Source organism: Hippoglossus stenolepis, chromosome 10 (assembly GCF_022539355.2).
Source record: "Hippoglossus stenolepis isolate QCI-W04-F060 chromosome 10, HSTE1.2, whole genome shotgun sequence".
NCBI lineage: Eukaryota > Metazoa > Chordata > Actinopteri > Pleuronectiformes > Pleuronectidae > Hippoglossus > Hippoglossus stenolepis.
In genome coordinates, this window is record NC_061492.1 from 6,121,375 (window position 1) to 6,146,530 (window position 25,156).

General features: G+C 43.8%; 1 protein-coding gene across 1 annotated transcript; it reads right to left on the bottom strand.

The window, feature by feature from the left end:
- Nucleotides 1-25,156, bottom strand: palm1b (paralemmin 1b). Its single transcript, XM_035169052.2, has 6 exons — nt 24,775-25,156; nt 11,144-11,186; nt 9,810-9,890; nt 4,391-4,506; nt 3,592-3,662; nt 1-3,335 (listed from the first exon to the last, which is right to left on the bottom strand). Coding segments are annotated over exons 1-6 (705 nt in total). The 5' UTR covers nt 24,777-25,156; the 3' UTR covers nt 1-2,943.

Below are 25,156 nucleotides of genomic sequence, written 5' to 3' on the forward strand. Positions count from 1 at the left end.
TCTGACTTGCTGTAAACAAACAGTAGTTTTATTCAAGATTAAACATTTAGACGACCACAGAATAGATGAACAGGCATTGGTTGCTTTTTCTGCTGCTGTCCCAGAGACCCACTATTAGGCAAAGCTTTAGCTAAACAACTTTACATGTTTATATTTTTTTGTCCTGTAGCTATACACATAGATATACATGTGTATATTCTGTATATACATAGACTGACAGTTGGTCTCCTGCATGAAGTTTGTATCCTCCCCCGAAATGTTGAAAAAACATGTTGCATGTAGGTTGACTTTTGATATAATAAAAGATAACTGTAAAATAAAAAATAAGGAATACATACAAGGATACAAAGTTTTCTTTCAAGACACCAACAGTCTGCATATTACCTACCATCCAAGCTGCACTTATGTATATTTATTAGTTTAATTATCTACTACACTTGTTTATTTGACCCTCTGGAGTCGAAGGCAGTGTTTCCAGTGGATCATCGTGACACTGAGCAGAGCAAGAAAAAGCCCGGTTTAAAAAAATGGCGGCAGACAGACACGTCCAACCAACTGAATCTGACAAAGGCACCAACAATACACATGTTATTTTTTTCTCTTTTAAAAATACACACATCAAATACAATATACTGCCTTGCAAAGAGGCCATAGGAATGAAAAAAAAGAAAAAGAAACATGAGAGTCAATTTACGGAAACAAAGCTCCAAGTTGTACAATTAAAGTGGAACTGTACGTATGGAAAGCATAGACTATCTTTCATCCATCCACGCCTGTCGACCTCCTTTAGGAATGTTAGAAGGGATCATTTCTCTGGTGGTAAATAGAGGCAGGATTTGAGTAAATGCATCGGGCACTGAAGGTTGCAAAAAGACTCTTCAGCGAGTCAAAGCAGGAGGCAGTAGATTCCCACAAACCCTCTTCACCAGCAAGACAGCGGGGACGAGCAGGACGATAGTTGGTGGATGGCGAGTGTTAAAAGGCGAGACTCAGGATTAGCACCAACTTCAGAGGTTTATGAACTGTGTGTCTCAGAGCGTGGAAGGTGGGGCTGGGTGAGGGTGGTGATGATGATGATGATGATGAGGTAACGGTGACGGTGAGATGATGAGTCAGAGATAAGGATGAGCCTGAGGGGAGCAGAAGCATCGTTGGCTTTGCCTCACTGACCCAGAGCATGCATGACCTCTACTGAGAGAGAGATAAGGGACAGAAATGCTGCTAATAGTCTTTCAAGGCTTTAAATTGATATGGTGTAAATGCACAAATTGTCTTTCTAGCAGCCTGAATAGTTTAAAATGGTTTGTCTTACAGAATACAACCTATTTCCAATGCAGCGATGACTAACAATCTTCGTTACCTGGGCACAACTATTCTTCATATTGTGCTCAAAGGGCTGAAAAGGCTTAAGGTCAAAAGAGATGAATATTTAAAAGTCTATTCAAATGTCTCGAATGTCTTTTACTATCAGAAAATCTATTCACGTACTAACGAGGGGGCAGGTCTGCAGAGTAAGCATCAGGGGTTAAACTGGGAGCGGAGGAGGACAGAAACCAGCAGCCGAGCAACACCACACAGGGAAATTACAGAATCATCAGATTTTATTTGGTTCATAAAGAGACAAAAACCTTCTTCTTCTTTTTTTCTTTAGTTTTTTTTTAACGCCGAGCGAGCTCGTCTCTTCTTGTTATGACGGTAGAACGAATCCCAATTTAACCCCTGGAATTTACATTCATGTGAACGTGACAGCACAGAATAAAAAGACCGAACAAAAGTGACAAGACAGTCAAAAATGTTGCAAGGCTTCATGCAGTGCTACCTCATAAGATTTACATTGATTCTACGGCTGAGAGAGCAAAAATCCTTAAAGCATTTCTAGTCGCTGTGCAACGGCTTGTTACGTGTGTCCATCTTATTCGAAAAAAGAAAAAGACAAAAGCTGTGATCCTCATGTACACGTGTCACGTACAGCGTCTATGCAGTTTGCAACGTGGTCAGTGTTGTAGTTTGCCTCTCGTCTCCGCACTGTAGTTTCCTATTAAAAGTCAATGCATATCTCTAACACCGCAAATTATACTCACTGTTACCGATAGAAACACTTGTGTGACTTTAGATATGAGCACATATGAGTCTAAGAAAGCACGGACACTTGTGATGATTGTTACGCTAATCTGGAAGTGCTTACAAGCTTTACATGCAGTTAATGGTTGGGGATGGTATAGAGAACCAAAAACAATAAATACATTGTATAAAACATAATTTCATATCAATATATTAAAATACTATTTAAAATAATATCTTAGACAATATTGTAATATGAAATTGACTGATAAATAGTTGGTAGGCCTACACAGAGAAATACATATTTATATATATATTTAAGTATCTGTGTCCTTCATAGTTTGCTGTTAAATGGTTTAAAGTTTCCAGACCCCCCCCCCCAGTGGGTTCGCAGTACAATCCAGAGAGCTAATACAGTTATTTTTCCCAACAATAATAACAATGAACTTACAGTACACAGTCCCATAATAAAGATATACATACTGAATACAATATAAATGTCAAGACAGAAAAATAGAAAAATATCAATAGAAATCAAAAGTCAAATACATATCAGAGAAAGTATACAGAGTAAAGTGTACGTATGAGTCTTTGTGGTTCTTGTTGTAGCTGGAGCTTGTATTGGCTCTCATTGTTGGTAAATTGGCTGTGTACTTCGCTTTCTGTTATTTCCCCCCAGTCCACACACACACACACACACACACACACACACACACACACACACACACACACACACACACACACACACACACACACACACTTCAAATACAGACACATGCCTGCACAGATGTACAAGTGTGTCCCCATCCACACACACACACTCACACAGATGCAGGTGTGTCCCCATCCACACACACTCACACACATTTACACGCACACATCTCACATGACCGTGCAACATTTGCAGGTCTGTTTCTTCTCCTTCTCCTTCTCCTTCTCCTTCTCCTCCTCCTCCCCGCCTCCGTTGGCCTTCTCCTTCTCTGCCATGCTGCCGTTGGGCGGAGCCTGCTCGTCGGCGGCTGCCTCTCCGCCTGCTTTCCCCTCCCCATCTTCGATCACAACAAACTCGGCCTTCACGTTGCCGTCCACCCCCTCCATTCCCAGGGCCGTGTGGCTCTCCTGCTCCTCTTCCACGGTCTTGTAGCCCATGAACACCAGGGTGACGGGGTTGTCTTCACTGGCCTGGTCAGGACTGGGGCCCAGCAGCTTGGCCTCTAACCCTGTCACCTCTCTCTTGGGGGTGTTACCGGAGGTCTGCACTACTCCATTTTCACCTGTAGGGGGCACCAGAGTATCATGGAGAGGTTAGGGTCGTGCAGCAGCAAAGAGGGTGGTCCAGAGGGGGGGGAATTCAGAGAGACAAAGAAAGAAAGGAAATATTGTTTTAATGGCCCCCGGCTGAGAGGAAGAATTTAATAAAGCCAATGAAGAGGCCGTTATTAGCGCACTCTCTCTTTTTGACACTGGTCTTAAGGCCGGGTTGCCATGGTTTCCTGCATGATCATGTGTTGCCATGGATACCAAACTTACCTCCATTTTCTTTGGCCACACCCTGGTTTTCTGGCTCGTCATTCTCCAGTTCTTCAATGTCTTGCTCCAGCCTGGCTCAGGAACACACACACACACACACACACACACACACACACACACACACACACACACACACACACACACACACACACACACACACACACACTTCATTATTCAAATGAATATGTAATTACAGAGATCATACTGTGATGAAGAGTAAACACTTGAATGATGACTGATGATTTGTTCCTTATAACGTTTTATATAACTACCATATTATCCACAGTGATCTTAAACCGTTTGCCATGCAGTCACATTTCTAATGAAGGTCAATAATAAAATACTATAATAATAATACTATATATGGTTGTTGCACCAAGACATACACACACAAATAAATGGGACAAAATTACACAATTCATTGGTGTATTAATACTGTAATATCTGGATGGAAGTACATTTCTTGAGATTTCTCTCAGGACACCACACATCACATGACCTCGAAAGCATCATCCTCCCTGTTTGCAGACGGGGGCCGCAGATCATCACACAGCGACGGACATCAACCACCTCTGTTTCTAAAGTTGTATATAAGATAATACAGCTCCATTCTTCCTGCTGTTTACAGTTGCACCACTGTACCCACGCCTACAGTTCTACCATAACAACAAGAGCAGCCACACCACATATTTGACCTTCGGTGCCCGATGTATTGTCTCAAACATGCAAACAAGACAATGCTCTGGACAGTGAGTTTCACAGATTGGACACGCAGAGGTTTTTACTGTAAGCTGCTGACCTGAGGATGACCTGCTCCAGAAGTTTGGTCTTCACCTCGTCCTCGTGCAGACGCTTCAGAGTCTCGTCCTCCGCCGGAGCTCCGTCTAACAACCAGCGCTCCCTCAGTGCCTTCGACTGCAAGTGGACACAACAAATAAAGACAGAGGATAAACACAATGCAATGCGATTAGGTAGACGACTTTTTCACTGTTCCATTAAAATTGTGGTAATAATGTTAATGTAACAGCATGAAATCTCCATATACTTGGAGTATGGGTGTATACAGTATTGTGCTATAATCAATTTAAATCAAATATATTTGTAAAGCCTCCACAAATCCCAGTTTGCCACATAGGGCGTAACACTATAGGTGCAACATCCTAAAGAAACATGAGAGTCAATATAAGGTCCAATACCAAAAACCTCAGGGAGAGTCACAAGGGGGGGATTGCTCTTCCAGGACGGACAGACATGCAATAGATCTCGCGTGTAACAGAGCACATCAGCAAAATAACCATATTATTGTGTGGGTGTATTAATGCTTCAAGCTTCTATGCAAAAAGATAAGAACAAATTATTAAAAGGATCCAACTCAGAACCCTTGATCATGCATCTTTCTCCCTTAGCAGCTGATCAATTCCTTCGCAGAACATGTTATCGGCCCTTTTTCACTCCAGTGTAATTTATTTCAGAGAGAGATTAGTGGCCCTTTCACTGGGAGAGAAGGACAAGCCCTTTAGCTATAATCTACAAGAGAGTATATAGCAGGGAGCACGTCCGCTGCGTCTCTACAGACTGCTGCCACTCAGCGATTCTGTCCCACACTTCAACTCCTGCCAACTGGTTGCTGCCAAGTGGACTTTGGCCTCCAGCCAGAGCATCAAGGCTTCTGGCACCAAAAAGAAAAAGACCAAAATAGGATGTAATTTCTCTCATTATACTTAATTGAAATCTAGAGAAGTAACTGAAACATAAAAACAAAACAGCTCACATCATAAATAATGTCAAACTTTGCCAGGAGCTGGACAATAACAACACAAATGTCTTAACTGACTCGTTGAATTTACAAACTGTGACTAGATTTAATGATTATAAATGTGGATATCCTAATTATAATGACTTTAGATAAAGTTACTTCTATTGCAACCTAATTAAAAAACAAATATGAATGGACAAAACACAGGAATAAAATAACCACACTTTGTTCCATTATGGATTTTTCACTGTTCTCTTGCCTTCCACTTCCTCGACTCTTTTTCAATCGATGTTTATTTCGTTCATCATTTTCCAAACAGCTCAGTATCTTTATCCTGCCTCCCGTCCACATTCCCTCCTGCAGATAAGCTAATATCAAAGTGAATAGTTGGCGTGCTCCGAGGTAAATATAACAGCGCAGCTGTTGGACCGTGCAGTGAAAGACAACCCTGCTTGGCCATATGGAAAAGTGCAAGTAAAAAGCTCTTGTTTTCACGAGTCTGAGTGAAAATCTGGACCGGTGCTTGATGTGAATTCCTCTCCAGTGATGCAACAAGAATTTCTAAAAACCTCCCCCTGCTTTTTTTCCCCTCTCTGACTCGACCCCCACCCCTTCCTCTCTCTCGCGTGAATCTCTATCCACCATGAAGTTCATGAACTCCACTTATAGGTTGTGTTGTGTCCCTCCTCAGTTTGTGTTGCTGTGTTTCTATGTGTGAAAGTGGCTGTTGTTCTGTTTTTACTCTTACTTTCATCGCTGAGGAATTCAGCTGCAGACACCCAGCTGCACAGAGCTTTACAGCACAGACTCACACAGTGTAACTCTACACTGCTCATACCCCAGCCCTGGTCTCCTGGGCACTCAATCTAACCCTGCTTCCCCCTCTCTCTCACTTTCTTTCAGTCTTGCTCACTCGCCCTCTCGCCACACCTTACTACCCGATGCCTGACATCACTAATGTACTCACTCATGCGCACACACACACCCACACACACCAGTCTGCACGGATGGTCGTAAAGCTGGAGTGCTGAAGCTATGTCTCTCTCGCCATTGTTCTTTGGAGTAAAAGCTGCTAACGTAGCAGACAAAGGGCGGAACTGTGACACACACACACACACACACACACAGAGCGACATACACACACACACAGAACAGCTGTAGGGACAGGAGCTTCAGTTCAAAATTCATTTAGCATCTGTCCAAAACATCAGTTTCTTCAAAATAAGGGTCATCCAGTCCGTGTAAGTCATATTGTTTCATCAACCGTAGCATTCAAAAAGCAAAAGATGTTTCAAGTGCAAACACTGGAAAAAAAGCAGGAAACAGTGTAGTTGTACAAAGTAAAGGTAACATGTTGTTTTTACACCTATGTTGATGAGTGAGCTGTAGACACAGCCCGGCTAGCAGTTTCCCCCTGTTTCCTGTCTCTATGCTAAGCTAAGCTAACAAACCCCAATCTAACTCTCGGCAAAAGAGCAAAAAAAAAATCTGTAAGTAAATGTCAAACTATTCCTTTGACAACTTTGATGACTAAATATCATAATATTTCATTGTGGAATATCATTCACAATATGTTTCTCTATGAGCTGCGTGTTTTCAAAGTGACATGTTGACATTTAGAGGTTTTAATTACTTGCATGATTATATCTGCCATGGCTTGCTAATTAAAACCAGAAGTCCCACTAATGCTTTCTGTGTTAACTACATTGTAATACCACATGTCACCATCTTGTCTGCGCTGTGAGTGTGTGTGTGTGTGTGTGTGATGCTGATGTGATTTAATGGATGGGCAGGTACACCATTATAAAAATATCGTGCGTTAACAGAGACATTTATTGGATTCTACACATGCCTGCTTCTGGAAAAGGAATACTTGCTGTGGTATGCACAAAGAGCCTTCTAATACTCCTGTACAGCGTGATTACACTTCCCCTCTGTGTGTCTGTGATTGTATGTGTGTGTGTGTGTGCGTGTGTCGTGCGCGTGGGACGAAAACGGGGTGCGGTGGGTGTAAGAGCTCTTTCCTGTTGGTGGGAGTGGAACAAAAATCTGTTTCCTCTGCCAAAGCCCTCTGCATTGTCTGAGGCTTCTGTGTTCTTTTATGAAGTAACACACTAACACACAAAACGATCACAAGCACGCACGCACACACACACACACACACACACATAGAGATACACATTTCCAAAGTATACTCTGAAAATAGAAAAAGTGGGAGCACGCAAGGGCAGTAGAACAGGTCACAAGCACTTTTACCAGAAATGCACATTTGACTGAACTCTGTCTCACACTCACACACACACACACACACACACACACACACACACACACAAACTCACACACATGGCCTTTGCTCCTATCTGTGACCCGCTGAATTGTCCGTGGCTGAAATAGCTTTGATAGTGCTGACACACCTTGGCTCTGATATGAGTGTGTGTCCGCATGCATACAGATTTGAATGCGTGTGTGTTTTAGGGAGTGTGTGTGTGTGTGTGTTTGAATAAACAGCGTGCGGAGGGGCTGCCGGCGTTATCTGCCGTCCATTCTGAACATTCCAACACAGCAGCAGTTCGGGAGTATCTCACACTGTCGGTTTGATATTTTTTGTGTAAAGAATCGCTGAGCTTTATGTTGTTGTGTGGGAGTCGAACTCGGGGCCGGATTCCCGTAAAACACCGGACTGACCATCAGTTCGTTTGAAGTTCAGGGAAGAGTAACAGGGAGTCCAGTAGTGGTTCAGGTTACTCTCTGCATGCATTAATACGATCAGTGTAATGGCTCCAGTGGCTACATTTAAAGTTGAATTTGGCAAAGAGTTTGCCCGTTCACTTAACTCACTTGAGGGCGGTTCGTCAACACCGCACGGTGGAATTTACAAGTCAAGGGGAGGGCGAGTGAAAAAAAAAGATCTAAAGCAAAGACAACACAAGACACTTTGGAATGAAACTACATCTAAGACGATTTGATCCAACCCTAGTACGGATTCTTTCTACAGAAACAACTTTCTAATCTGACTGTGTCTCGAATATCTCAAGAACCGTTCATTTCATTGGCTTCACACTCAGCATGTGTGTTGTTAAGGTCTTAAGGAGGCGCAGTGTTGAAATTTATGCAATTCGGACACTTGATATGTTCGATATCGACAAAAGTTGGATAAACAGGCGACCAACGCTCTGGAGCAAGGGCGGCTGGGACTCATCAACGAAAGTGACGTTGTTGGTCATGACTTCACGACAACTGATTCTCCAGATTTTGCATAATGAGTCGAGCTTCACCGAACTTTGACTAAACAGGTGACTTCAGGGTTCTGTGGACCGAGTCCTGCAGCCGGTCTTTACTCGCCGTCACTTTTACAGTTCAGAAAACTGCAACCAGCATCATCAAGTAAACTGTCCTATTCCAAACAGGCAAAAGATATATGTATATTAAATAGATAAAGATATTAAAATGTGTTAATCCCTAGAGCGATTTGATAAGCAGCGAATGAGGAGTGATGAAGAGTGACTGCTTTTAAACCTTAGTCTTCTCCCTCCATCCGTCCATCCCATCCTTCACACTCTGTGTATAAATGAAGTGCTGCATTGAGGAATCCGGTCAATACGAAACATGTATTACTCTTCCCTCCTCATCTACCTGAAAGGTGCAAAGAACATCTACTTCCCAGCCTCCCTTGCTGTTTCTTACAGATTCAGAGTGCACAGCCGCGATCGATAGAGCACAGTTCTCGAGGTGCTGTGAATTAAACCGGAGCTCTGTGAAATTAAAAACAACACTTAATCGTTCTTCATTCACAGACTTGATCAGGGAGCTGAGGATGGATTTCTTCCCAGGAGCTGATTCATACAGTGATGTCAGCATGTGCTGACCCAAGGTGGAAATAGCAGGTAAACTGGAAACATGTGTTCACAGCCAACAACTGAGCACATAAAAAGCATGAGGCAAAAGAAGGTGTTGCTGTTTTGAAAGAAAGGAGGAAGTGAGACCTGGTGAGACTAAGTGTGATGTGCAGACTGGGGTGATTACAGCTACAGACAGGGGCAATTATTTCTGGTCTCAAACCTGTTATATCCTCCATGTTAGCAGAGAGTTGTTATCACGTTGTTGTATGTGTGTAAGTGTTCAGGTCTTGTGTCATCACAGCAGCAGCTTGACAGGAGCGACACTATGATCAAGATGCCGACTGTACACATGTGGTCCAGTCATATACTTGGTTTTTACCTCGTCTGTGGTCAAGTCAAATGCTGAACATGCTCAACAAGGCTGCGAACCTGCAAACGGCCTCTTGATTAATTTACTCGCTGCCTCCTGAACAGCAGCAAACAAGCGCTCCAGATGTTTGTGGACAGGACAGTTTTTGTATATTCTCCAAACATAATTGCAACTAAAGCTTTCTCATAAGTGTAGTAGAACAAATAGACCAGGTGCCAAATGTGTGTGTGTGCATGCTGAGGTGTGTTTGTACCTTGAGATGCTGGAGTTGCCTTCGGTCATCATCCAGCTGCCTCCTCTTGTTTTCGATCTCCATCTGCTTCTTCCTTTTCTCCTGATAGCGCACAGAAACACTATGATTACTCTGTGTTCTCTGCACAAAGTGGACACAATAATATCAGGAACATTGTTATTCCAGTGTTTTCACCACGCTGCGTTGGATACGGTCGATGTTCATGAATTAAATATCAAACTCTGACATTTTATGTCCAAAAGCATCGAAACATTATTAACATTGCCACGGTTTTAACGCTAATGAATAAATGGTAAACTTGAATGGCTGCAGGTGTAATTGTGAATGCAAAGGGAAAGACAGATATCAGTTGGTGTATTACAATACATGTGTATTCATAGGCTCCATTTCAAATACAAGTGAACTGGAGAAAATGTTTGGAATGTTGACGAGAAATATAATTTTTTGATATTGATTTTTACGCTGCTATAATAATACTGATGGTAAAAGTTGTTTTTAGAAATACTTTCCCACCAAGACTCTATGGCGGGACGTAGTACATTTACATTAGTGTAAATCAATTTGTATCCATACTTTGATTAGATTGGATTTCAGGTTTAAAATTTCTAAAGCAATCTTTAACTAGAGGGGAATTTATCTATTGATCCAATCAGAGCAAAGCAGAGCAGAGGCCGAGACGAGGCCATAATGATGTAGTACGCTGTTGCATCATGGAATATAATACACTCGGCAAGTAATTCTACGTTTAATATTTTGCGTACATTGAAAAGCGAGTAAGTAGAAAAGATGTGGTACTTTTACTTTTTCTTGTTAACATTTTTGTGTATTTATTTGTCCAGTCCAGAGACAGTTATTAGGCTGTGCCCACTCAAAACAAACCAAATTCAAATGTGTTTTAGTCACTGTTGGACACAAATTGTACATGTATTCTAATAAAAAATGTGTCTCTTATTTCATATACCACAATATATCCCAGTATTCTGGAAAGAAACATAGATATTTTGTCAGAAAAATAAGAGGCTGAAAGTACTAAAGACCGACTGATGGAGAGCAAAGGGAGGAGGAGACGCACTGAGAGACACAAGGACAGACAGAAAAAAGGCATCGAGCTACTGCATTAGCTTTGGATGTCCGCTAATGGGAGAAGGAGATGGAATCTAAAAGGTTGAGCCATTAGGAGGCACAGTCAGATCCTGACAAGCAGCAATGATTTGTTGTTCGTACACTGAGCAGCGTGCCCTGATGTGTGTGTGTGTGTGTGTGTGTGTGTGTGTGTGTGTGTGTGTGTATAAGATTATTAAGAAGAAGAGACAGTGTGAGTAGAAATAACTTACAGAGATGGCCTGGAGTCTCTCCTCTTGGGACACCTCAGCCATCCTGAGAGAGAGGGAGGGAGAGGGAGGGAGAGAGAGAGGGAGAGGGAGGGAGGGAGAGAGAGGGAGAGGTTACAACCACACACGAAAACCAACATCTGACATTACACAAAGTGACACCCAACCCTTCTCAGCCGTAACGTTCTTTCACCGGCCGTTTACCTTCCAACGACTTCCCAGTGACTGAGGTTAAATATCTGTCTGTTGGCACTGAATCAGTGTCTCTTTTTCCTGTCGCTGAGGGCATGCTAATGTGCTAGCTGGGCGCTGCTGGAGATTCCTGCTCTAATGGGTTCCAGACCCAGAGCTCCAGGATGGAGGATGGACGGAAGCGGAGCTGAGGCCAGGAGGGAGAGGACTGCGACTGTTGCTCCTCGGAGACGAGACGAAGCTATGACTGAATCATGCTTCCCCCCAAAAAGAGCCATGTATCCTACATCCAGTTTCCTTTTATTTTCTGGTGGGTGATAAAACTTGCTCCTGACAGGACCACGTCAAACATCAGATGAGATATAGATATTAACCTCTGTTAGTTTGTAGGATTACGCAAAAAACTACTGAAACGATTTCTGGGATATTTTGTGGGGGGTGGGGCATGCCGCAAGTTCATACAAGAACATACAATAATTTCTCTTCACTTTCTTTAACACGGCGAGAAAGGGCGGTATGCGATCTCCAAGTACTTTTCTAGTTTCTTTGTTCGTTTGTTATTTAGCAGGATTATGCAAAAACTACATAACTAGATGACCATGACATTTTGTGGATGTTTTCATTGATTTCCCAGAGAATAAGTCATGGATATTGATGACAAATATCATAAATGTTATGTTTAGGGGATGGATATGAATGAGTGTGTGTAATTTGGTGTAGATCCAAATAGAAAATCCAGATCTAGTGAATTTAAATGTGGTTTCATGGAGACTGTTGGGCCTTGCAGAGGATTGTGCTGACACTGCTTTAAAAGATGAACTTTGGCCAGTTTTCACTAATGTTGTGTAGAAATGTATGTGCAAGGGCTCAACACAGTCTCTTTCAACAGAACTGTGTGTTCTTAACAGAGCGTACTCTGAGTGTAATGCACTGCACAACACTGCAGTATGTATAGTATGCAACCTTTCGCCACCAAGCATGAGATTTGTCAGCTGACAAAAACAAAGCTGTGGTCTGATGATATAAAAAATAAAGAAGCAGTTTGTGTCTGACAACTGTGCAACTGTACAGTGTGCAGATTATCTTTCATCTCTCCAATATGTCAGATACAATTCTCACATTGAAACTGGGCTGATAACCTTTGTTGATCAAACACTATTTTGTTAACTGATCAGTCGTTAGAGTCTGTTGTCAAGCACAAAAGTGGTCATTTCAGTTTCTAGATGGCAGATATTAAAATGAGATAAATCATTGTAATTGAATATCTTAGACTTGTGGTTGGACAAAACCGAACCTTGGGAGACATCAGGTCCATATGATGGACATTTGCCACATTGTTGTTGGCCAAAAGACTAATCAATAACCGAAAACAGATGAATCGATAATGGCTATAATCGCCATCCATGTTATGATATCATAGGTTTACATTTAAGACAAATGGATGACCTTATGGGGGGGGGGGGGCACTGTGGTACAGCAAACTCAGTGTGGAGTTTGCATGTTCTTCCTGTGTCTATGTGGATTTTCTCCGTGTACTCCAGCTTCCTCCAGAGTCCGAAGACATGACGATAGAGTCACGTTAATTGGAGACTCTTAATTGGACCATAGGATGACCTTAAAATCAATGTGAACCCTAAAGTGAAGACACTTAATAGTTACTTCTGTACAAAAGCACTGGTTTGTTAACAAAATGTCAAACGCCACTGACTCAGAGCCTCAGGTTGTTTGTCGTACAGCTCCTAACTCTACGATCTGTCTTTTATAAACACGACACAGTTTGCCTTTTCCAGCCTGAACTGACTCTGCATCACGACACATATGGGATCCTCGTGTCTCTGCACTGGTCCAAACCCTTAGAAAATTACTATTACAAAAACATCTCGGCATCACTCTCCGCCCACGGCTCGCCACTGCCAGCACAATGTGTTGAACTTGTGTGATTGTGTCACTGCCTCTGATGAGTGTCCAGGACTCCCACGGTCACCATTTGAATTTGCTTGCATCATTTCTCACAAAGCTAGAATTGTGAGAAGAAAGAAGAAAAAAAACTCAGCATTTCAATGGACCTCATTCCTTCTCTCTCACTGTTGCTGTAGGGTTTGGTGTGATTGCTCCGGTTTCCCCACACACGCAGTGCAACAGCACCAGCTCCTCTCAGGACATAGATAAAAATACGTTTGGTTTTATGCTTGTTAGTCCACTGTCCGACCGATGAAGCTGTCGCACTGACAGGAAACATCAGGGGTCTATTATATTGAGCAGAATTCCTGTGAACATATCTGGCTTTTCTGCATATGCACACACACACACACACACACACACACACACACTCTCTCTCACATCGCCATCACATGGAGCCCGTGAGGAAAAAAAATGAAACCACAATCATCTGATCAAGAGCACACATAAACACACATACTGTACATACACAGATTGCATTCTTTCTAATTCTCTCCGTTCCCACTGATCGAGCACAAACACAAAGACTGTTTCTGGAGATGAAGCAACTTTAACCAAGATGAATATGTCTAATCAAAAGTAAAATACATCAACTAATAACTAAATTACCTCAGCTTATTTGGTGTTGTAATTGTGGGCTGACAGTGTTTTATAGCCTGTTTTCTCTCTGGATCTCCTTCCCCTCCCAGGCCTCGGGTAACTGTGGCAGCATGGCAGCTCGCACACTGTGCATCTGGAAGCTCATCTGGATCATTTCATCAGGTCTGGGAGCTCTGGCTGGATTCTGGTGTTATTAAATGACTGACCATCCTGACCCGGGAGAGGTCACCCTGAGCGTGAGCAGAGAGGAGGCAGCTCCCAGGAGAGTGGAGGTACAGATGGAGCCAGTTACATGTTTTCTCATTACTGTCAATCACCTCGGGAAGAGAAATCGGCTGTGAAACTTGCTTTGTCATTGCTCAAAGATGAAGTATTCCCAACTAAACCAGAAGAAGAAGAACTCAGCTTAGACACAAGACCCTCGTCTGACTGGAAATGTCAAAGCTTAAGAAAAATTAATAATTTAACTAGAAGGGGGCTCAGAAAGCACAAACATCCAGCAAGGATAACGCCCTATCTCGCCATGTCCTGGATCCGCCCCTGATCTGGATCTCTGCCAAAATTCTATGGGTTCTTCCCTGACCCATATCGCATCCTTTCTCTAGGTTTTGTCATAATCAGTCTAATAGTTTTTGTGTAATGCAGCTAAATAACGCCAATGAAAACTTAACCAATAATTTGTATTTTCCTGAACATTTAATGTCACATTAACAAGGAAAACATATAGTGGCAAAAATGAAACATAGTCATCATGTCAGTGAGTGCTTATCAAACCAAACATGAGTAGAATGTCACTGAAGAGCACTAATGTTGCAAAACTCTGCCAAGGCCCAACAATCCCCTTATTAAACCACATTTAAATTCAATACAGATCCTGGTTTTAATCTGGATCTGCAACAAATTACACACACTCATAAATATGCCGGATTTTGAAGATGAGGAATCAACAACAATGTTGAACAATGTTTAAGAAAACAAATCCTGGGTCCACGACACAATTCAATGGGTTCCTCTTTGGGTCAGGCCCCACCCCTCGACAGGATTTCATGGAATTCGGTTGAGGAGTTTTTGCAAAATCCTGCTTACTAACAAAACAACAGAAAATGAAAATGCAATGTTCCTTGGCGGAGTTAATTCAATTAAATATATACAGTACATTGATATTCTGAGCTATAGCGTCTTATTAACTTAAAATCTTTTAGTTTTCTTTTATAATTTCAATGACGACAACTGAGCAACCTCCCTTCTTTGTGCAAGTTGTGCAGAAAGCAGGTTAGTCCCGCCACCTCTCATAAATTATGGACACACAGGGAGAAGGGAAAGCAGTCACATAGACAAACATCTTTGCAGCGTAGTTAATTACATTATAATGACATGTTTGACCGGGAAGGGAAGACATCCAGTGAGGAGGGGGGTCGCTCACAAACAGCAGAGACATAAGAATATGATAGAATAGAGTGAGACAGGACCTTGGGGGTCAGTGCTCTTAGCCGTCAGACAGACAAAAGACCAATACTTCCTAAAATTATGGATGTTTCTGACAGCATGTCAGGTGTAGAGTCGGGGGAAACCGACTAATGACCGGCCTTATTCCCTGCTGAGTGCACTGTTCCTGTAGCATTTCCAGGAACACATTAACTGCACTGCACAGCGCACCAGCATCCTCCTCAAATAGCATTGTGCTCCTGGTCCTCTGGCACCAGCAGTTTACGCACACACACACTCCCTATCTGCACTGAAAAGCCCTAAAAGTGATTACTTAAAGGCCTGTGGCGCTAAATGTATAACAATCCTGCTGAGCATGGATGTTGGATGTTGAAGGTTGGATTTACGACTCTACTCTCCAAGGTGAGAAGATATGGGTTTCCTTACAGTGAGTGGGCTGAATACTTTAAAAACCTTTTAAAGTAGTTTTTGTAAGTGAGGAACCAATATGATCTAAAAAGTCTGTTAACACTGTATTAATTATTTATGTTACATGGTCTGGGAGTACGCTGCACTGATGTGTACTGTGCATGAGAGGAGACAAACTACTCAGGACAGTCAGTGTGTCAGGAGTGGCAGATTATACCCGCTCTCATCACCACTAATCTAGGATTATCTTAAACTAACACCACAAACAATCTGGAATTGGACACTGCTGCATCGTGGTTCTGATCCTGAGTCCTGAAGATGGTCTTTGATCCGCGCAGCTCAATCACCACATGTCAGACAAACAGTCCTTTCCAAACAGGCAGGTTTAGAACGGGAACTGTACCAGTGAAGCCAAACACAAATAGAATCAAATCTATAGAACTAAATATGTAAAATATAAACATGAATGCACATCTTTTCCTATCGGCAAACATAAACGCTTATACGACTCTAAAAGGTTGATATTGGCTGATTATTGTCCGATCGATAAACGGGTCTGGCTCTAGTGTAACTAAATCCTTGCTGTGTTTTAAATGGATCTCAATACTGAAACAGATCCCTGATCGGAAATGTCTGCGAACCACACTGAAAGGAATTCCGAGGCTTGTTGGCCCATAAGCGACATTCTTGCTAACCATTCAGAAACCAGAGAGTGAGATCAGCTCGAGCGACGGGTTTGTCACGAAGCCTGAAGTGGAGGAGAAAAGACGAACGGGGAGATGATTTATGTTCATCGTCGATGCTCTCTAACAGCAGCTGCATTTCACAGAAACAACGAATAAACTAGAGAATATCCTCTAATGGCCCCAGTTATACGATGATGGCAAACGCCTTCTAATAACCTCACGAGTGTCTTCTGAAAAGGAAATGTGTTCACTCAGGTGTTCATTGAGAAGCTTTTAATGGAAACCGTGCCGCCGCAATGAAACTCATCCGCACACGCACAAAAAACAACTATCTAATGGGGAGGTAGAAAAATGACATCACTGTACTCATTACTGTTAGAATCTAGAAATACACACACACACACACACACACTCCTATTGATATAATGAAGAAGTAGAAAAACGAGGTGGAGGACAAATATATAGAAAAATCACTATTTATTACTCTAAAAATCTAGAAAGACTCCAGATGTGACTAAGGTGGTGATTTCTAGCTATTCTTGGATTAGATAGCGTGCACACACACACACACACACACACACACACACACACACACACACACACACACACACACACACACACACACACACACACACACACACACACACACACACACACACACACACACACACACACACACAGATAGCACTGTCTGGCACAGAAACGACTGCCTCTTCAGGGAGAAAGATGACTATGAAAATGACTCTTGAGCTTAATGACCCGGGCCCTGCATTTCAAAAACGGAGCGACTTTGGAAAAGGAAACTAATCCCGAATCCCCTTCATACTCGTCGGGTTGGAGTGGCACTTCTCTCCCCTTCTCTCTACTCCCCACTTCCACGGCTTCCTTCCTTCAGGCCAAAAGAGCACAGGGACAACAATACTCCCTCCTCCCTATCTGCTCCGGCCACACACACACACACACACATTACCACACATTCACCCAGACACACATGCACACTCGTCCCAGGCCGGCATGCACGCCACGACCCCCCCTCCGTCCTCCTCCACCACACAGGCAGCTCAGCGGCTTCTACCCGAAGCACAACACAAATTATGCCCAACATAAACAGTGCGGTGCCAATAAAAACCGAAGGAAGTCCGCTGAGGTCACATGTTAGTATTCCAGGGATCAGAGGGCAAAACTCCTTACTCCCCCCCCGAGGTCGCCCCACAAATAACAGCTCTGTCAGTACAGACGAGGGTGAGACGCTGTGTGACATCTATGTCGAGAGGACAAATGTGAAGCTTCACACAGACACGTGGGCGGCAGGGAGAAGGTCAGCGGGGACCGAGAGTCCGATTTGACTTTTCAATTTGTTCCAATTGGCCACGAGTTAATGAAGTGGTATCTTGAATATGTTGTTGTTGTTTTTTTTAAAACTAAGACTGAGACAAACAAATAAAATCCCCCTGTGATTTAGCGACGCTCTTACATAACGTACGGGGACAGAGTAAAGAAGCAGAGACCGAAATATCCTGACATTTACTATGACATAACTTTAGTTCCGAACATCAGTCAAGCTCCAGGAGGATTAGATCATAGATTATCCAGAATGCCAATAAATAGCATCTTGTGATTAGACCCTCCCGAACTCTCATATCTCTCATAGCTCTTAAGTGTATCCCCAACCCGAAAGGTTTCTATCTTCAGACCCTGCATGGTGACACCCCTGCATTATTTTTGGACTTGACAAAGCTCCTCCGACGCCACACAATGCATCGTACAACTGTTTTAACGGGCTGACTATAGCACCATGTTGACTGAACTGATCTGGATTATTTGTGTTTTTTAAAACCACAGTTGCACAGCTGGAGATGAGGCAACCTTTGCACTTCTCCTCTAATCTCTTCGAACAGATTCTTCATGTGAATACTCAGAATCTGTCGGCGAGGGATAAGATTTTGAGGCCGGAAGCCTTCTGCTTTCTGTTTCTAGTTCGGGTTTGACCAATCAGGTTTGAACAGGGTTTGGTTGCAGAGCAAAAGAGACTATAAATGCATCAGCTTTTTAATGTATCAGCATTCATAGGCAGACAGCTGTTATAAGAGATAAGTCAGAACTCGTCGGACTGTAAACAGTGTACAGGGAACAGAGGAAGGAGTCTTGGCCCAGATATCTGCTGTCTACACTGGAAGCCCCAAAATATTGGCCATAGCCCCCAGAGGCAAATTCATCGTCATTCTATAGCCGATGGGCTCTGAGATGAGTCTATTGCATAGAATGTTAATTGACGTCTGGAACCAGTGCTTTATTATGCATTATAATTTCCCCCCTCACCATGTTGACCAGCTTCTCACAGTAGTCTCAGAACAAAAAGGGGTTCAACAGTGTTTATGGTTGTTTCAAACCACCACAGTCGAAGGCAGGAGTCACATTGACTTCTCCTGGATTTCTAGGGACTTTGTACTAGGAGGCCAGAGGCAGATAAAGTCCGCAGAAACTGCTAAGCGTCTCCCTCGAACATTTGCGTTCACGCAGGCACGTCCTCCGGAGAAAATACGGAGCAACTGTGGAGTTCAGTGCACGTCTCAAAGCAGCTTTAGAGCGGGATGAGATGCGATAATCGTTCAGATACGGGGAAAACAGGTCAGTCATTCATAATGTTCCACTCATTTATTCAATAAAAAAAAAATTGGAATCTTGCCTACTTTCTCATATCGGCATGACTTGACTTATCAGTTTCAGAAAGTGGCCAAAACGATTTCTGTGCCTCTTGTGAGTCTCCTCAAAGACGTCTTCGCCCTGTGTCTCTTCTCCCTGGATTCCTCCTCACAGATTCGCCTTATGACCACATCTCTCCACTTGACCACACTCGACCTTTGTTACTTCTGCTACAGTAAACCTTTACACTGCCGATCTGTGGCCGTCGTGGTCTTTGCTTGTTCATTCTTACACATCCAGCGAATGAGTCCACAGCTCTGATCGCATCTTATCGATTCCCAGTGTTTCCATAGTTCAGCTTGTGGAATGCATAGTGTCTTCGGTGCCACTGAAACAAACTGCCCATTCCAAACAGGCTGGTTTAGAACAGGCACTGCACGAGTATTATGAAGTATTAGTTGTAAAAAAATAACGGTTTTGATCACTGGATTGAATTGAAATAAATGATTTTTAAAGTAAACCTGCCAAATAAGCATGTTCCAGCTTTTTCAAATGTGCAGATTTGATGCTTTTTCTTGCCAGATGACTGAAATCTTATTGGTTGGACAACACAAGCAATATAAAGACGTCATCTCGAGCAGTTTGAATCTGTTTGTTTGAGACAAAACAATTTAACAACAATTCAAGATAACAGCTTCCAGATTACGTAATAATGAAACACCATTCCTAGCTGCAGCCCCACAAACAAAGCATGACACGGCTCACGGTGGAACATTTTTGGAGCGAGCTTCCAGCAGCCGTGAGAGGACCTTTACACCAGGGCCCTTTGCTCTTGTGGTTGTCTCTTAGATTAGCAGCAAAACAACGGCTCCACGACCGGGAATCTCGACAAAAGAGCTGAGTCTTGAATCTGCTCCAGACAGAGCGGCTGGGTTTTTACAATGTGTCCTTTGTAGGGGGTGTTCTCGCCTGCCTCCATTTGAATGTTAAGTGTAGCCAATGCAATAAAACAACTTGAGTGAATCCCCTAAATGTCCTGGCCTGGATCGCACATTAGAAAAATCCGTCACCTGATCGTTGGTGGTGCAGTGGAGAGGAGAAGGCCGATAGTTCTAATGATCAGTCTGCTTCACGCTGCAAAAGCAAAGTAACAGCATTAGTATCAGCATCACCTGCTGACAGCACTGCTTTTATGTGCGTCTCCATTGTGGAGTCTCTTATGCCCTGTGTGGTCTCTACCTCCTGGTCAATCAGCAAACTCTACATATCCGGATGTAGGAATAGGAAGCCTACACACTCGCATTATTGGAGCGGCATCGGTACATTAACACAGGAACCATTAGGCCACATAGGTGCCTCCCCTCATGGCAACATCCCAATCCCCACTTAAGGCTCTCAAGAGGGTCGACCAATTGTTTATGCTCAGGGTGTTTGTCCAGCCTCCTCTGGGATTTGAAAAGAATATGTATTTCATTTACAACGGGGACGAGATCTAATATTCCTTCTCCTTCTCGCCCTTAAACCAGATGTGTGTGTGTCTGTGTGTGTGTGTGTGAGGTTATCTACAGTGCAAAAACGATGGATTATTTCTCTCTGCTGCTTATCAATAGTGCTTTTGATATCATTTCTGCAACAACACAGATGATCGTCATATGAGTGTGGGTGTACGTGAGTTTAGGGAGGGGCCCAACACACACACACACACACACACACACACACACACACACACACACACACACACACACACACACACAAATGAACAAGCGTGCTGTTGCCGAGCACATTTCCCTCTGAGATTAAAGCGATTTATGGGCTAAAAATGACAGTTTATGTGCAGACAGACGATCTGCTGGGAAGAGAGTGAAAAAAACCCAATCCTCTTCTGCCTTATCTGTCATGACGAAGCGTTTAAGATGGAGGGGATGTAATGAGAGATAGTTAGAGAGAAAAAGTGACTACCCAGGAGGAAGAGAGACGGCAGAGATTAATAGAAAGAGAGAAAGAAAAAACACAGAGACAGAAAAAGGGCAAGGTGGAGTGCATCACGTTATCTAATAATATCTCACGTCTCAGAGCCCAGATGTTCCTCCTTATCGCTACACTCGCTAAGCAAAGCTTTTACTTCCACTTCCTCTTCCACCCAGCAATACCATCTTCCAGCACGTGTAACTGTAATGCACAGCATTCATTTTCCAGGGGTAGCTTACTGGTCGGGTTTTATAACCGAGGCAGAAATGGTTCCTTAATGACAGCGAGGTCGGTGAGGGTAATTAGCAGTATCCATCACTCGTGGGCTCCTCGCTCCGAGCAGGATGTGAACCCATGAGGAGGCCGGCTGTCCTCTGGTAATCATGTTGTACCGCCCGTTTGTGCCACTGAAATGTTGCATCCATGCAGTAGCAGTATTTTTGCTATGTTAAACTTAAAAATACCATAGGATTTACCTCTAACCTTTAACCTTTGACAAACTGCTGCCTATTTACACAATCAGCAGCTACAGAGAAACATCGGAGTAAATCTGTATGTGTCCGCTAACGCCTACAGAGGAAATATCTGGCTTTAAGCAGCTACACGTTGTCGATGATGGTAAAGTTGTGAGCCGCAAAACTAAAGAAATGACCCGAAAGATGCTGTAAAGAGGGGAAACGCAACGTTAGGTGATAATATGTTTTCATCTGCGTTTGTCTGTTAGTTAGCAGGATTAAGCAAAAACGACTTGACGGATTTCCACAAAACTTGGTGGCAAGATGCTGCATGGGTCAGGAGAGAACCCATGAAATTTTGGTGCCGATCCGGATCAGGAGGCGGACCCAGGAATCTTTCTTTCCACTTTCTTTGACAATGCGAGATAGGACTTTTTCCCCCCCAACATTTTTGTTGATTTCCCAGAGAATAATTCATGGAACTTGATAGAAAAAAGTCTGAAATGTTGAAGGGACTGATATGTGAGTAAACATGAGTTTGGGCCATTTGGTGCAGATACAAATAAAACCCTGGTTCTAGTGAATCTAAATGTGGTTGTATAAGGGGACTGGGGATGTGCCATTCGTGTCCTTTGTGGATTTAAATGACCCCTTCCACATACAATGAGTCCATATGATCCATTAATATGAATTAATTGGAGCCACTTTAATCATGTGTCGGTGGTGTGACTTGACTTGAAGATTGCTGTAGAGATGGATTTGTGCCAAAGCAGCGTTTTTTGCCTGGTTATCAGCAGCGACACCGTAATGTCACTTGGACGTCCTTTGCCTATTCTAAGTGTTTTTATCAGGGCTGGTGTGTCTGTGCTCCTTTTAGCAACACAGTTCCACACTTTCACTTCAAGGAGCGGCTCAGTATTTTGTCACAGTCCTGGAGTTCAGGCCGTCAGAGCTTTTACTGAAGAGCCCTTTGAATGTAGTTGGTCGTAAAGAGTTTTACTCGCTCACATTTCTCACTGACAGTCCAAGATTAGGAATGAGTGACCTTCTGCTTACCAGCCCATTTAGCTTGATCTAAATTGGTGAAAGCAGATCCGTCCCAGTGCCCTGCACGCCAGACCAGGAGACAGTCAACACACACACACACACACACACACACACACACACGTACACGCTATCCATCTTTTTGTTTCAGGCGTGCAATGCTAAAACAGACTACCACACACAAAAGGCCGCACATATTCAAACAAACAGATACACACACGTATACATACAAGCACACAAAACACACACACACAGACATGTGGCTGTCCAGAGTCCTGATGCCGGATGATGATTGGGTGGACAAGACAAGTGCTGTCAGCTCCAGAGCGAGTTGCTGACACAACACAGAGCAGCCGAGCGGATATAGACCCTCCGCTCGCACACGGCCGGGCTGAGGCCTAGGGTGGATTTGACATGTCACACACACACACACACACACACACACACACACACACACACACACACACACACACACACACACACACACACACACACACACACACACACACACGACAAAAATGACAGAACAAACCGCAAATAGCAGCAGACATGTTCCACTGATAAGTTAATTCTTCCACCTTTTGTTGGTTTGATTTGTATTTTCTCACTAAAACTAAAAGAACTCGTCAGTGGTCGTCTTATTTCCAACAGATCTTTTATAAAGTCTGCTCAAAGGTCACATGGGTTCCTATAAACACCTGCCTTAATTATGGCAAAGCTTAGGTCAACCTGAGTTTTAGGATGTATTTTATTTTATTAGGGAATAGCAGAGGTTAAATTTAGTTAGACGCTGAAACTAAACCCAGTCATCTCACATTACGGAGGTTATGATCCAGGATCCAAGCTGTAACACGGTTAATAATATCGCAACCAAAGGACCAAAGAGTGCAGAAAGTTCTCCATCTTATCGCTTCACCGAAAAACATCGTTACTTGGAATTGAAATGTGCCCCCAGCTTGTAACACCTTAGATGACCTGTCACGTCTAAGTCGATAACTTTCACTTCACTTATTGTCCCTGCAGAGTTTCCAGGAATCAAACAGGTCCCTCTGGCTGTTTTCAGTGATAATCAGAAACTTGATGTCCTGCATCCTTCGAGGGACTCACACCAGTTCAAATATAATGGGTGTGTTATGTTTGTGGACACCAGGCTGTCGTCTTGTAAACAGAGGTGTTGTCCACACAGTGACACCGGCTCACAAGACAGAACAAAAAAAACCTGGAGAGACACAATGGACACCAGACCAAACATAAACACACTCTTTGTGTGCTTGCGCCCGTAACCTGCTGTGATCAAACATCATTACATCACCACAAGTGGAAATAGCTCCACAACATAAACACAAGCCTACGTGATATTCTGAGAGGGTGGAGGAGAGAGGGAGCAGACTCCATCACCCGTGGCAACCAGAGAGCTGAGAGTCATCTGGTGCCAAACCAGGCTGATGAGGCACGGTCTCGTACTAAACCCAGCGTGCCCGGCCCACTGCACAGTGTAAATTCCAGACAGGAGTATGTAATGGCCAAGGTTTATCAGCTCATGCGCGCCATGTTGGAGCAGGCTGCTCACATCACAGCGCCAGAACACCCTGTCGTACCCTCCTCTTCCTCCCGGCTCCTGCACAGCCAGGCAGCAGCATCTCCCTCCTCTCCCTCTCTCTCTCTCTCTCTCTCTCAGCCGTGCAGCAGCGGTGGCGCCACTGGAACATTCAGACATCCTGAAAAACCCTGGGCTCGCAAAAACAGATCGATGATACACGATGGGATCATCAAACGCGTAAACATGTCATCCAGATACACCTGTCGTCCGGGGCTGCAGCGCACGGCTCGGTGCAGCGGCCCTGGAGCCATGCGATGGACTGGAGGATGTTGACATGACATAATAACGCTGCAGCCATTTTTATTCTATGAAAACCCCCCCCCAAAAAGCAGCATGTTATTTCTGAGCGTGTCCCTCGGAGGATGCTGCGCCTCCCGTGAGTTGTAACCTCGCGTTGACGCAAGCGACCATCGCAGGGTGTTCACAGTGAGGGCTTCCCACAGATAGCATCTATAGGTTTTTCTTATTTCTATTCTGGTTCCCTTGTCTCCATCTCCCTCTTCCATCCCCTCCAGCCCGCACCAGAGGATGCTGCTGCCGCCGGGAAGCTGCACATATATTGCGCCTCTGGACAAATCCCCCAAAAAGCGGGTCAGCCACTGGAAAACACTGCAAAATCACGACTTTACTCACATGCAGATTCGCTTCCCCGCCGCGGACGTCTCCCAAAACCAGGCTGTCTGTCGTCTTGTTTATTTCTGAGCGTCAATTCGGAATACTCTGCCACCCCTTCCTCCTCCTCCTCCTCCTCCTCCTCTTCCTCCTCCTCCTCCTCCTCTACTGCTGCTGCTGCTTCTTCCTCCTCCTCTGAGAGGCAGCCTGGCTGGTAATGCTGAGGTGATGCCGCGGGGCAGCCTGTGCTCACAGCCCGGCAGGAACGAGGAGGAGAACAAAACGAGGATGGTTTCCCTTCTGGCGCGAGGAAAATACGCACGGTGGCTGCGGCGGCGCTCTGGTGCGCAAATCTCACGGGCTGTGGGGCGTCGTCTGAGGCAGGTTGTAGTCAGTACAGTGG